The sequence below is a fragment of the Atheta coriaria genome, unplaced genomic scaffold (genome assembly GCF_025399875.1).
Source record: "Atheta coriaria isolate IRGN ID8LTWV9N9 unplaced genomic scaffold, Caltech_Dcor_3.1 hic_scaffold_1_pilon, whole genome shotgun sequence".
Classification (NCBI taxonomy): Eukaryota; Metazoa; Arthropoda; class Insecta; order Coleoptera; family Staphylinidae; genus Dalotia; species Dalotia coriaria.
In genome coordinates, this window is record NW_027045443.1 from 1,987,673 (window position 1) to 2,001,682 (window position 14,010).

General features: G+C 43.3%; 3 protein-coding genes across 4 annotated transcripts; 2 read left to right on the forward strand and 1 right to left on the reverse strand.

Annotated features, from left to right (window-relative positions):
• The first annotated feature begins 2,105 nt into the window (after nt 1-2,105).
• LOC135792666 (transcription factor ATOH8-like) lies at nt 2,106-5,137 on the forward strand. Its single transcript, XM_065303331.1, has 2 exons — nt 2,106-3,513; nt 3,721-5,137. Exons 1-2 carry the CDS (start codon nt 3,480-3,482, stop codon nt 4,614-4,616), a joined length of 930 nt encoding a protein of 309 aa, XP_065159403.1. The 5' UTR covers nt 2,106-3,479; the 3' UTR covers nt 4,617-5,137.
• Nucleotides 5,138-5,363: 226 nt separating this feature from the next.
• LOC135792555 (ankyrin repeat domain-containing protein 27-like) lies at nt 5,364-9,087 on the forward strand. 2 transcript variants are annotated; one of them, XM_065303226.1, is made up of 3 exons: nt 5,364-5,507; nt 6,074-6,223; nt 6,289-9,087. In XM_065303226.1, exon 3 carries the CDS (start codon nt 6,289-6,291, stop codon nt 8,929-8,931), a length of 2,643 nt encoding a protein of 880 aa, XP_065159298.1. In that variant the 5' UTR covers nt 5,364-5,507; nt 6,074-6,223; the 3' UTR covers nt 8,932-9,087. The 2 variants fall into 2 exon arrangements, with proteins under 2 accessions (XP_065159298.1, XP_065159291.1); XM_065303219.1 differs by lacking the exon at nt 6,074-6,223.
• A 290-nt stretch (nt 9,088-9,377) lies between these two features.
• LOC135792680 (uncharacterized) lies at nt 9,378-13,515 on the reverse strand. Its single transcript, XM_065303358.1, is given in 3 exon segments — nt 9,378-11,626; nt 11,629-13,138; nt 13,204-13,515. Coding segments are annotated over 3 exon segments (3,759 nt in total). The 5' UTR covers nt 13,219-13,515; the 3' UTR covers nt 9,378-9,392.
• Between the last annotated feature and the right edge of the window lie 495 nt (nt 13,516-14,010).

Consider the following 14,010-nt stretch of genomic DNA (forward strand, 5'->3'; position numbering starts at 1 on the left):
GTGTCACTGGCGACGCAACAATCTCGAACGTCAGTTTGGTACGACTCAAGAGACCCGAAAAACGTGGGCGGTTTTTACGAGAGCCACCGGCCACCGACTGTTTAGTTCCGTTTGAAGTTTCCTTAATGTGTTGTTGTTTTTTTTCTCGGCCGCAGCGCACAGAAGTTTACGTTACTCGTGTTCGGATTTCCTCGAATGAACGAGGAGCCAATATATCCGACATCCGGTTGTGCGCTCCATGTGCGCACAAATGTTCCATTGTTGTTGGTGGAGTCGTGGCCCGAAAATCTTGCGCATTCCACGGAGTTGAGAGAATTGGCCCGGTGTAATGCTAGTGTCTGCCATGTCTCTACCCGTATTTTTTCGTAAACAGGTGTCTACGTCTGGAGACTGAACGAGTAGGTCTTAACTTGGACATGATGGCATCTTGGCCGAGTCCGGCGCGCCGATATTCGGGGGTCTCGTCCTTCTGCGCGGCGCGCTTTCGCACCTGTATCATCTGCTGACAGGTGCTTGAGGTTCAGGTGGCGCGACGCCTCGACTTTCCAACCAACGACCCTTCAAGCCCCGATGCTTGCCAAAACGCGCCAACTAGGCAAACAGATGCAATGCGAAACAAGTGTTTCAACGGAAAACTATTATGTTATTTGGGAAAAAAACGTTTAGTTTTCGGCTGGCGAAGAAGATTAGAAAGAATTTAGCGAAAAAGAATTGAATTCTAAGACTACAAAAAGAAACAATTGTGAGTGGAGTTGATGTTATTTTAAATTAGTGGGAAACACACGGATGTCGTTCTTTATTTGTTCGAAAGCCATTAAATTATTCCGAGCAACACGTCGCGGGTTTACCGTCGTAGCGTTGGTGGTCCGTCCACCTGGCCGACGCGGTCTGGCTGCTGTGAGCGCGACTCCAAATTATCTATATATAAATATTTAAATAGGAAGCAACACGCGGCGTGCAGGCATCCGAGCTGCGCGCCTATAAATAGGTCAATATTATTTAATGAATTACGCATCGCGTTGCATCTGGGCGCGCGGTCGCGCGCCGGCAACAATTGCGCGCATCTTCTCTTCGCCATGTGCGCGCCCGCGTGTATAAATATATGCACCTTGCTTCTGGGATGCAAGGCACTTGCAACTCGCGCAGAAACATCTGGTAGCACTCCTCATTCCGCGGCGCAGCCGGAGTCGGTTTCATTCATTCGATGGGAAGCGAAACAATTTAGATAAGCGTTAAGCGATCGGCGATGCGCGCCCGCGGCCCGCCCGAACCGATTATTGTTCCACATTTCCACCGGGCCCGACCAGCGGCCCGATGAGATGCCTACCTGCGCGCCAACCACCGGCCGCGCGCGTGGTGCATGTGTTCGCATAACAGGTGGATGCCCGCAATAATTTCGTCCGCTGACTTTTGTGCGTGAATCGAACACCCGAACAGCCGCGCGCGACTCTTTGTTTTCTGCGCCCGCCGAGAGATCTGTTTGTCGGTTTGATGAAGACACCGTCGGGTTTGGGGAAGCACCTGTCCCCGCACCAAACGCGCCTTCATAATCGCTGCTTATCGTTCAATTAATTGCGTGTTTTTCACGTTTTCAAAAATAACGAAAATACAAGGAAATGCTATGTTCGGTACTTGTACCGCAAGTCAACACACCGTACACCATACCTAACCAAACTTTTCAAACAACAACAACTTAAAAAATAAATAAATAAATAACCGGAAATATAATTTTTTGTTTGTGTGAACTTGTTGAGTGAATTTACATCGATTTTTTTCAAGTTTTCAGCGCAAAATCAATAAATTTGAGTGAAAATTGTTTCGTTTCCAAACCTTCTCCGTGAATTGTTGCAGTTTGGCGAAGTTTCTGCGGCTTCCAGAAACGAATGGTTTTGGTAGCGTTTTCCACTCTCGCACACTTGGTCCGTTTGGCATTCCTGCCTGCGTGCTGCTGCGTCCGCACAGGCTGCGCGTGTGTGCGGTATTATTTATGGCGTGACTCTGGCGCCATACGGACACGGTCACTGATTTACCAGCGCGCGGCGAGCGGTAGCGCGGCCGGACTCTGATCGCATCTCGCGCATGCATCGATCGCATCGGCGTGCCGCGGATCGCGCGCATTGATTTATCGCGATTATTATACCTTATTGCTCGCACTTGTTACGCGACCATGTGGCGCACCGTCGTCGGCCAGCGGCCGGCGCATCTCAATCACATGTCGCGCCGCCGCTGAATATTACGAAATCAGCGCGCGAGTCGAGGTATGAAATAATTACGACGAATTCAAACGCGCCGCAACATGCGCCAGATGTTGTCCGATGTGTGTACCTAAGCATTTATTTTTCTTTGCAAATCAAAGATTTCGCGATGAAGAAATTTTTATGAATCGTAAATTTCAATTCGAGTGGTATTAGTTAGGATAAGTAAGTAAGTAGGTACTTGAAATGGCTTTTCTTGTGCGAATCTTCGCAGAAGTGGCGAGGTACTTGAAAAAGTTGCGGGCGGTGCACGCGGCGATAATTACAATTATTTGCTAGTTCGGGGAACAGTTCCAGCTAGACTCCGTCGGTGACATAAGCAGGCGTATTTACGCATATTCTCAAGTGGCCGGTTATTAATACGAATCGAAAGTCAATTTGCATTTTATGCGCCGCACGGACCTCGATTGTGTCTTTGGGTGCGAGCCACTCGAGAGCGCATTGTGTTGGCAGAGGGCACCCCTCGGCGAGGCACTTGAGATGACAATTGCCGGACAAAAGTTAAGCGGGCCCGGCTTAGGCGGACACCCCAGGCACGTTAAGCCGTCTTACGTGTTTCGGATCAGCTTGCGCGCCAGTGGGAAGTGTCGGAGCGCTGTCGAAATGCAGATGAGCGCGCGCGTTGAGATGGCACGGAGTGTCGGAGTGGTGTCGGCGGGTGGCGTATTGTATGGCACCTGTGCCGCGCGGCCGCGGCGCTGGCCGCATTCTTCACACCACGACGGGCGGGCTGGTCGGGTGGGCGCGGGGTGCGGCGGCGGTCGCATCGTCCGGCGCGGCGACTAGACAGGCGCCAGTCCGACTCGGCGCCACCGACTCGTCTCTCCGCCTCTGTGTGTGCGCGTCGGCTACCAGAGCCCGCATTGTCTTCCGTCTCGCTCGCAGCACTTGCCGCGCGCCTGCTTCGCCTCCTCGTGCGGCTGAGAAGTTGAACGGCTCTCGCACGGCCAGGACGGCGCGACAACTGCGACCGACCGCCCGTACGGCGGCCGCGTATTGTTGCCCCGCTGCCGGCGGACGCCGCTGCCAGTCGCGCTTCGGACTCAAGGAGTCGTCGACTACGGCCGCAGAACGCATCCGCATCGCGAGCCGCACGCATCGGGGGCGCTTCGAAGAGTTCGCTAACTTTTGCGCAGGATACACTTATCCTCAGTGCTGTGTGCTTACACGTTCACCTGTGACTTTAACAACCACGATTAGTTCTAAACGAAGAAGTGGATTATTATGACGAATGGAAATAACAGAAACACTTTTCTAGGTAAGTAATTATTTACAATTATTTAAAAACTAATTCAAACTATAAACAGTCAGTTTTGCTCTCATTTTGTTCCCAAACTATTATTGCATGCATAAAAAAAATTCAAAATACGCTTTTGTATTAACAAAATAATCATGCATGTTTTAAATAATCACAATATTTTTATTTATTATTTAAATTTCCATAGCTAAATCAATTAATTTTTAGCTGGAATCGCAATGGATTTAATTGATAACAATCCGCACTCCCCGACTGATAGCAGCGAGGATTCGGTGGAGGTGAAAGTTGAGGCGATTGCATTCCGCTCCAAGCGGAAGTTGACTGAGCCGCGCCGCCTCCATGACGGTCCCCTGAAAAAACGCGCATGCATTCGCGCCGAAGACACCGCACCTTTCCGACCATGGAGTTTATCGCCACCCAAATCAACTTCTTCATCCACATCGCTTTCACCATCAGCAACGGTGTCCCTAATGCCTTCACCCGAGGTGTCGGCGCCTCCACCAAGACAGTATTTTCGTCCACCATCACCGCCTCCGCAAGAAGCGCGTATTCTCGCGCCACCTCAACCAATTTCACCCCCGCAAACAATCCGGATTCCTATTCATCCCAAACACTCCGCAACCTCCGGTGAGACGGACGAGGCGTTGAGCGCCTCCGGAGTCCAGTTCCCAAAGTTAAAAGTGCCAGTTTCAAAAAGTACCATTAAGGATATTAAGAAGGAGAAAGCCGTCAAGCCTTCACAGGACCTGGAAGGTGAAGATGATCATATGTTGGATGATGCGTATGCTACATCCAAGGATAATCAGCGTAAAGAGCAGCGCAACTATAAAAATATGACTCGGGAGCGGCGAATTGAAGCAAACGCCAGGGAGCGCACAAGAGTTCACACAATCAGCGCTGCGTTCGACACACTGCGACACGCCGTGCCAGCATATTCGCATTCGCAAAAATTGTCCAAATTAAGCGTGCTGCGAATCGCCTGCAGCTACATCATGACTCTCTCGAATCTCCTGGAGGATTCTCCCGACGTTGCAGAGAGTGTTGAGAACGTCAGTCGGACGATACAACGCGAAGGCAAACTGCGCAAGAAAAAGGACGAGTAAATCCTTATAGTCACTGCAACACAATCCTTTCGTAGGACTTGTAAGGACGGAACTCTTGCTCTTGCAGCGCTGGTGCGATAAAGATGTTTTTGAACTGTCGTCCTGAATGATTCATGTGCCAAACTTAACTGAAATGTGATTTATCGCCTACTGATACCAATATTAATGAACACTCATTAGTAAGAGTACAAATGACGGAAGAATGTTTAGATGCAGCTATATTTACGGTGGGATGTAGGATTTGTAGGCAGGAGACTACACGAGCGAAGACTTAAGTAATTGATATTATACTCAGTCATAGATTAAGACGGAATTTAAGTTAATTTTTTTAAGGAATTTGTAATGATTTTTGATTAAGTTGTTAACATCATCCTGCGGGAATGCAGGTGATTGTTTTGGAATACTAAGTTCACGCGTTGCTGGCGGCATTAGACGTTGGTAACATTTTTTTGTTCATAGGTCTATTTTGTAAATATTCTTACAGTTTGTAAATAAAATATTTATTATTTCATTATGAAGAAGATGGTGAGCACATTATATAATATACATAGTATTTTCTAATGTATAAAAGACCACCAGAATGAGATTTTATACTTGTATGCATTTAAAATTGTTGAATATTTGTTTATCAAAGTTTTTGTTTGAAAATTAAGATTGTAGTTCGTAGAATCTCCGCAGCATTCGAATGGCGCTGTTGTATGATACAATGTGACATTGCGGTCGGCATAGCGCTCTGTATCATTCGAATTGTGATCGCCGCGAGTGAAACGCACGAAATTTAATCGTGCTCACATGGACGAATATTTTGAATATGTGCTTGCATCGTGCCAATCGAAGATACCAGTGAACAATGGTGAACCTGTGCCACTTCCCGAATTGAAAATCGTAGCGGTAGGTTTAATTAAAAAATATCTGCATGTTATCATTTTTTTGTTATTGACGCAAACACGAAATATTTCACATGATCACACCGCACGCACTTCGCTGTTTTACATATGAGAAAGAGTATTTCCAATTACATATGTGTGGTTGTTGATATACTGGCGCAAAAATAATGCTTCGCATGGGTGAAAGGCAGTTAAAGGCCCCAATCGGGGCTACTTTTCATTTTATTCGCTACGTCATTTGTTTATTTTCGCTTTTGTTTTCACAGCCGGCTTGGACATTTCTATCACTGATATGTATAATATTTCCTATACATATCACATTACTTTATCATTCATATTTGAATTCATTTCAAATTGCTTTGGTTTACAACATCTTCTTATAACTACAGCATACATACACGCACACATCCGCATACTTTCTTACTCCGAATTAAAATGTTATTGTGTTTTTTTATCTTGCGTTTGGTTTTGTTATGTTTGTTTACGTTTTGATTTCATGTTTTTTTTTTTAAATTCACGCTCAATCTGACAACGCTGCTTACACTGGCTGACATTTCAATGTTCCGCAAGGTCGTGCACGTAAATAAACAATGTAAGAATCCAGTGTTTATCTTCTTTGGGTGCATGTTATCAAATTGCGTCTCGACATCCAGCCGCACACGATAGTGACCACACCGCTTCGTCATCGCAATAATGTGAAAAACATCTTAAACACACACAGTAATAAGCAATCACGCCAAACCAGACAATTCATAACCATATAAAATCATTCTGTTATTATTTAGATGAATCGTTATGACGAAAACTTGAAAGAGAATGCGTTCTACCAGAGGCTCCTGGATTATCCTTTGAGTCTGGAGGATGTGTCCAACAATGACTGGATCATTTGCGTTCCTCGAAGGGGCACGGTGATGGAACCGATCACGCTTGACGACATACTCTCACATATTCTAGTCCCTAACGACGAAATTCCGAACAGATTCCGAACTCTAAACAATATTATTGTTAATATAAAAAACGGAAAGCTGGATGTTGAAGATCGTGTTGATTACATGAATTCTATTGAGATTTTGTTCGATGAGACATTCTATCACGAGCGCATGAAGTACAAAGTCTACTGCATTGATTTTCCAATCTGCGGAAATTACGCTGCAACCAGTCCAATCAAGGTGATAATAAATTTAAGAGACTGCATAGATTTCCTGTGGATCGAGACGTATGGCAGGGTTGTTTTCGACAAGATCACGCAAGTTTGCCATTCTTCTATCGCTAGGTACGAATCAGATAATGCCGACACTAGTCCCACCTTGGAGGATACCATAGAACGCATGCGAGATCTCTTCCATTTCTGCTTGGACGTCACATTAGAATGTAACGTTCTCAGAGATAATATCAAGACCGATGATTTACTATACTTCAATTTGACATTAGCGACTGAAACATACATGCAGCATGTACTAAAAGAATATCTTTTTCCAACAATCACTTCGATCACGTCGTATGATGACGGTAATCTTAACAAACGAACACGAAACTTGCAAGATATACAAATGAAGCACCTCGACCTGCAGGACTTTCAGGATGTCATTACTTCAGCGAAATGCGCGCTTAAAAAGATAAATCAATACAGTACAACACTAGGTAAGATGCATTGCTTGAAAACCACATTCCAAATTTTGGCGGATGCGACTGACCAACACAACGAGGAGGTTTTGGTTGACGCGGACGATTTGATCGCGCTGTTTGCCTTCCTCATCATTAAACTCAACGTGAACAATTGGATTGCAAATCTAACGTTTCTCAAACACTTCATGTTTTGTCGTACGGAAACGCAGGATGAGGCAGCGTATCTTGTTACTACCTTGGAGGCAGCGATAAATTATATAAACGGCCCATCGTTATTCGAGGAGCTGTACAGTGATGCAAACACTAGTCAGAATCGTGTTATAGTCGAGGTTGCCAATTGTAACTTAGAAAACCTAAAACGTTTGTTTCCCGAAGAAACGCTTGACTTTTGCGGCGAGAATCCCGATCACAATCCAAATTTATGTCATCCACTCTGCGCCTGCGACAAATGCGAGCAGATATTAATTGAGACGAGATTAAACACGCTTACTTGTTACGGGTATACAGACGATAAAGGTCGAAACTGTTTGCATATTGCGTGTATGTTTGGATTCTCGGAAATCGTCGATTTTTTATTGCATAAAGGTATTCCGTGCCATGTTGCTGATTATTCGGGATCGTATCCGCTTCATCATGCCGCTCGCCATGGTCGCATTGATCCACTTTTGCTGCTGCTTAATGTTGGTGCAAACGTGAATGCAATGAATGCGTCTGGTAACTCTGCACTGCACTTGGCCGCCAACAATGGCCACGAGAATTGCATCAAAGGATTACTGTGTCATTCTCAACTTCGTGAAAACGCGCTGGATTTAAACGCTTGTAATAACTGGGGTGAAACAGCCCTGCATTTGGCATCGAAATGGGGCTACGCTAAGATTGTGCAAATGCTCCTACAGTACAAAATAGATTTTTCCATTCGGAACAAACGGAATGAGACTGCGATGGACGTGGCCCAAAATGAAAACATTAGTAAACTTATTTTGTCGTTTATTAAAGCGAACGGGCTGGAAAGCATCGTGGAATCTGTTAGATTTCACACGCCTGAAATAAACGAGCTGATTTGCGACACTGAAAATTCGTGGTATCAGGGTGTCCGCCCGACGAACTTCGAACAGTTTAAGAAGACTGATAAACTCTTAAAAGCCATACAAAACAACGATCTTCCCCTTAGTTGTTTTTACCTTGGTATCCCTGTGTCACCACACATCAACAATCCCAATAAACCCACTGAGATACCGCAAGATAACGTGATTCGCGTTCACTACTCACCGCCAACATGTCATCCTTTATGCGACTGTCCACGTTGTGTGAGAATTATGGCTCCCATTCAGTCAGTATGCGTGGAGGAAGCAAAATTAAACGTTAACATATGTAACTCCGAAGGATTCACACCACTGCATGTCGCAGCGCAGTTTGGTCGATGTGAGATGCTTCGACTTCTTTTGGACGCCAGCGCAAATTGTAACCTGCAGACCTATCAAGCTCTCTACACTCCATTGCATCTTGCAGTAATAAATCAAAGGGTGCATGTGGTAAAGGAGCTGTTACTTAGTGGATCGTGTAAACTTGATCTTAAAGATGGAAAAGGAAATACCGCACTGCATTATGCTTGCCGCAAAAACGATGTGCGGATTTTGGATTTACTCTTGACCAAGGGGGCTGATGCTCATATACAGAACAAAGCGGGAAAGACGGTTCTGCACCTTGCACAAGAAAAGTCACTGTTTGCTGCTGTGAATGTTATCACGCAGGATCGATGTTATTTGCGGTCGCCGGATGAAGATCTTTTTACTAACGATTAATACGTGCAATTGAAATATTTATACTTTATATTTTTATATTTATTTAGTGTTAGGTTTGTTTTACACCTCTTCAGTTGTTTTGATGTTTTGTTAGGTAGTGTTTGCAAATGCATACATAAATATGTGTCTTTTCAAATATATATTTTTCTCACAAAATTGTCGTATTGCGAAGAGATATCTTTGGTTGCGTTTATTTTGAAAACTAAAAGTGATTGAGCGAAACGGAAATGCGAGAAATTTTCTATAAGATAAAATATTCGACTCGAGAAAATAAGAGGGTTTGTAAATGGACAACTTGTATTTTTGGTATAGAATATCTTCTGAACCTACGGGAAATTGTAGTTCAGATCATGAGAATATTTGATTTTCTTCAACAGAAATCTGAAAACAGGAAAATTAATTACAAAATTTATGAGTTTAAATGCGAAGTATATTATGAAAGTACAAAATTATAAACCAAATTAATAATTATCATCGTAACCGTAATCGTAATAATATTCTGTCTTGGGTTTTACTTTGCCCATGAATGGTTTTGTTAACTTTTTATGAAAATGCATGCTAATTCGTTTTTTCTCTTCATCGTCCTGTTGGGGTTGTTGGTTTTCCGGAGTTATTGGATGAGCCTGATCTGGGCTGGCCAAATTTTCATTTTTGTTCTGTTCAGGACAAAACTGTGATCTCATTTGAATTAAATCACTTTCAGGTTCTCTACCCATCTGTTCTATATTGCGAGCCGTTCCAAGTTTTGTGTTATTAAATAAATCTTCTGGATGCAGCACAGTGGAATTTGGATTGATCTTTAAAGTTTGATTAAATAGCTCTTTGTACATCTGCGGATTAATTGCGGCTACCAAAGCATGCATTCTTAAAAAGTTGTTAAAATTTTCGTTGGGATTATCTTTGATTTCCTCTACATCGCCATTTTCTCGGAAATAATCATTGAGTTGCTCAGTGTTTGGTTGATTCATGAAAGGCTTCAGCAAGTTTTGCGGTAGGAATAGTTTTGAACCTAATATTTCATCGCTTTTGGAGGGAGATTGTTCTTTCAATTGTAGTTTCACGTGTACGTCTTGTGGAGGAGTTACAGGAATATTAGATTGTTGTTGTTGTTGCAGTTTAGCTTCTTCATAATTTCTATCAATTTTTGCAGTTTGATCAGCAAACAAATCATTTAAAAATCTTTTCAACTCCTGTTCTTCTTCCTCAGTTTCTTCAGCAATGCGTGAACTTACTTGGGCGTCGGTCATTTGACTTTTTAAGTCTTGAATGTCGTTTACTTTGCGGCTGACATGCAACGATGTAAAATCTTTCTTCATATCTTCCAAAAACTCTGTAATTGTTTTAGCCCCAACGATGTCTTTCAATGATTGCAATGATTTAAGTGTATCCTCAACTATCGGAGGTTCTTCTTCTTCATCAATATCTTCAGCGTAGATAAAATATTGATTATCGTTGTCTCGAGCTGCCATGGAATTAACGTGCTCATCTCCACCTCCAAATCTAGCTTCAAAAATGGGCACTTTACCCGGTTGGGGATGGTGTGTTTTCTCAACGATAATTCTTTGCTTCTGTACCTTTGCAGCTTCTGGATTTGCAACACCAAAGGCATTCATAATTTCACCCATTCCAACCATTGGTTGTACCACCATTCCAACTGTAGGATCTTCTTTATCAATATCTAGAAATCTTGGGGCAATAAACATTAACTTATTATCGTTTTCGACAACCGGTGCTCTAGCATAGGGTAGTAATACTCTCGGTGCCCCAAAACGAGCTGTATTGTAAGCTTTCCGGGCACTGTGAGCTGCTTCACTAATGTGTTGAATCGTTTCCTGTCCGGATTTTATACTGCCACGTACGACTGAACCAACTTTTTGGAAAGTTTTTAAAAAATCAAAGGGATCCACCTCATTATCGTCGGTGTTCATTCGAGAACCCAAAATTGGCGCACCTTCAGTCCCCAAACCAAAAGCTTTTCTTCTAAGAGCTGACTCATCAATTGTTTTTGGTTTTGGAGTTATAAGAGGATTCTTAAAGAGACTTTTCAATGATTCTAATCTGGTCATAAAATCATTTTGTGGTTTAGTTTGAACGATTTCAAAGGGTTTCGGTGGAGTTAGTGCTTCTCGTCTTCGTTCCCGTTCACGATCCCTAGCCGCTCGCGATTCTGCTGCAGCAGTTGCGTCAGCAGCGGCTCGTGTTTTGATTTCTTCAATTTCCGATGGTTTCATCACCATTTCTTCTTTGGTGTCGATGATTCTGTACTGAGAGGGAATGATTAAATCGTGTGGAGCGACTCGAAGACCCGACATAAATGCGTTCTTCACCGAACCGATCATGTTGCGTACGTGATACATGGGTGCGTGTTTATCTTCAAAAGAGTTGCGGGCAATTGTTCCGATGTTTTCCAGAGTTTTAGGCATGTTGAGTTTGGAGTTGGGGTCCATTGCTAGGCGAATTAATGGTAATGCACGTCTACGTCTTGATTTTGATTTATCTTTTGTTTGAGTTGGATAGGAATGTTGCATCATTTCTAAGAAATTTTTGTCTAGAGTATCGTCCTGAAGTTTATTTAAATATTTTGTTTCTTGGATTATGTTGTTTTTTATTGTCTTTTGTTGATTGTTGTCAATGGATCGTTTTGCATGATGATGATGGCTGGATCTCCAACTAGGAACGTTTATTATACTTCCAGTTAGTGGGTCTGCTGATTGGATTGTTGAATCATCATGGTGGAGCCTGAGGCTGCGGGCATCAGGCCTCGCGTGCCTAAAAAATGGTCGGCCAGGTGCATATCTTGCGCTTGGCCTAAGACGGGTTCTACTGGAACTACAGTTTGCGAAGTCATTCTTAAATTACTCCTCATCATCTGCATCCGAGAACTGGGGCCGTTGGACCTAGACTTATCATTCCTCTGCTCTTCTTCCGCTGCTCTGAAACCATGCCCATGCCCTCCATGTGCATGATGCTGACCGTTGTTAGAAGCGGAATGAGATTGACTGGACCCTGCTTGTCCTGTACTTTGAGAGATCTGATAATTAGCATTACCCGCTGATGTTGGTACGGCGTTCGTAAAAGTATTCTGTTGATTGTTGATGGTGATCTCTGTTGGGCGACCAAACTTGCCAAATGGTCCTACCAAGCCTCCCACGCCATGTCCTGCCATACTAGGTGCGCTAGATCCATACGGTCCAGCGTTGAACCCATCATGCGATGAATGGAAACCTAAAGATTTATGATGAAAGTGTCCAAAATGTCTGGGATGCGGTCTGGTCAATATTGGATTCTCAGCTGTGCGAATCGAAAATCCAGCTTCTTCTGGAACTTTATTGCCGTGAATTTCGTCAAGCGGTATCAGGGCTTCTGTATCTTCAAATGGATCTTCTTCTGGAATCTCTTCATCAGGTTCGAAATGTCCAGATTGTTCTGGGGGAGTTGGTTGTGGACGGGGAGCATTCTGAGCGTCTTGAGGTACTTCCTGTCTCAGTGATTCCTGCTGTCTTCCAAAATTATTCAAATTCCAGAGGAACAATTCTTCATCACGTCTCATATGAGGTCCACGGAAGTTCATGTCATGTGGTACATCGCGTTTTACTGGTGGTTTCCCAAACAACTCATTTAAACGACTGAATACCTGCGGATGTCCACGATCACCAGCATTTACTTCTTGCATATCTCGGTCAACATCGGCTTTAATCGCTTCGGGAGTATCTTCCGGCCCAGCGCTGCGATCAACACCTAGAATAGCAGAGTGGAATAACATCTTATGACCAGCCAAACGCATCTTGGATGCCATTAACTGATGTTCTAATTTAGCGTCAATCAGGGCCTTTTCAAGCTCTGCTTTATGCTTCAATGCAAGCGCTTTAACTTCCGCGGCCGCCACGGCTGCAGCACCTTTGAGTTTTGCATCAAGGGCGGCTGCTCCGAGAATGGGAACCCCAGGTAAACCAAAACCAACAACCGGGTTATACTCATCATTACCTGCAATTCCATTTTCGGCATTTTCTGCACTATTTGGACCTTCGGGGGCTTCTGGACCTTCGAGAGCAAAATCAGGATGTTCAAAGTTACGCGCTAAAGGTTGTGGCTGGGGATGTGGTTGGTGTTGGGACATTTCATGATTAAGTCGGTCCCATCTCCCTTCAGGTGATCCAGGTGGCCGTTGACAAGTTGACAAAGTCACAAAGAGACAAAAACAAGCAATCTAAAAGTAATAGCGCATGATTGAAAGTAAAAACTTGATTATATTAAATATTATTAAGTACTCACTTTGACCGATATCATTTTTAATCCAAAGGTAGGAACTCCAACTCACCAAACCAACGTGTAACGATTAAATTAATTATTACTTTTGATCTAGCAATTAATACATTTAATTGTGCTTGTTTGGCGGTTTGATTTGGACGTACCTGGAAATTGTTACAGACGCAAGCACAACACCAAGTTGGGCAAAATAAAAAGAGCATTGTTTGTGGACAGTTTCACGCATTACTGTCACCCCATGTAGATTAAGTGGGTCGACTGTTGCAATTTTTTTGCTTACCAGTGGTTTTCTGTGGATTGAAACCTGACGCAATGCTCTAATCAGCAAAAAACTCCAAACGCCCCCGATAGTTTTTAATCTTTATTTAAAAATTACATTTGCAGCATTCTCATATCCCATATCATAGGTTTTAATATGTGTAATAAACAGTAACGTGCATTTATATTTTAAGAACAAACTTCACATAAATCGTCAAAAAAATTGTGTACACTTTCATTGTATTGTATCATCCATTATTGAAAAAAGAATGGGTCGTCGTCGAAAAAAGACCATAACAAAAATCGCAACAACAATCCTAACGTTAATAATTTTATATATTATCATTGCACAAATATCTTCAAATTGAACATCTGCCTAAAGTAGTAGTCACCCAGCAATATTGCAAAGCAGCAAGCTGCGCTTCCGGTTCGTTTCGTGATAGAGATTACAAATGAAATACAAACGAGTAAACGTAAAATAAAAATTAATTAAAAAAATGCAACAACCATAAATATGTGTCAAGCTTGTGCGCACACTCGGCGAGCAATAAATGA

Coding starts and splice junctions, on each gene's coding strand:
- LOC135792666 (XM_065303331.1), top strand. CDS start 3,480: ATGACGAATGGAAATAACAGAAACACTTTTCTAG. Junction 3,514..3,720: donor TAACAGAAACACTTTTCTAG/GTAAGTAATTAT, acceptor ATTAATTTTTAG/CTGGAATCGCAATGGATTTA.
- LOC135792555 (XM_065303219.1), top strand. CDS start 5,409: ATGGACGAATATTTTGAATATGTGCTTGCATCGTGCCAATCGAAGATA. Junction 5,508..6,288: donor CCGAATTGAAAATCGTAGCG/GTAGGTTTAATT, acceptor GTTATTATTTAG/ATGAATCGTTATGACGAAAA.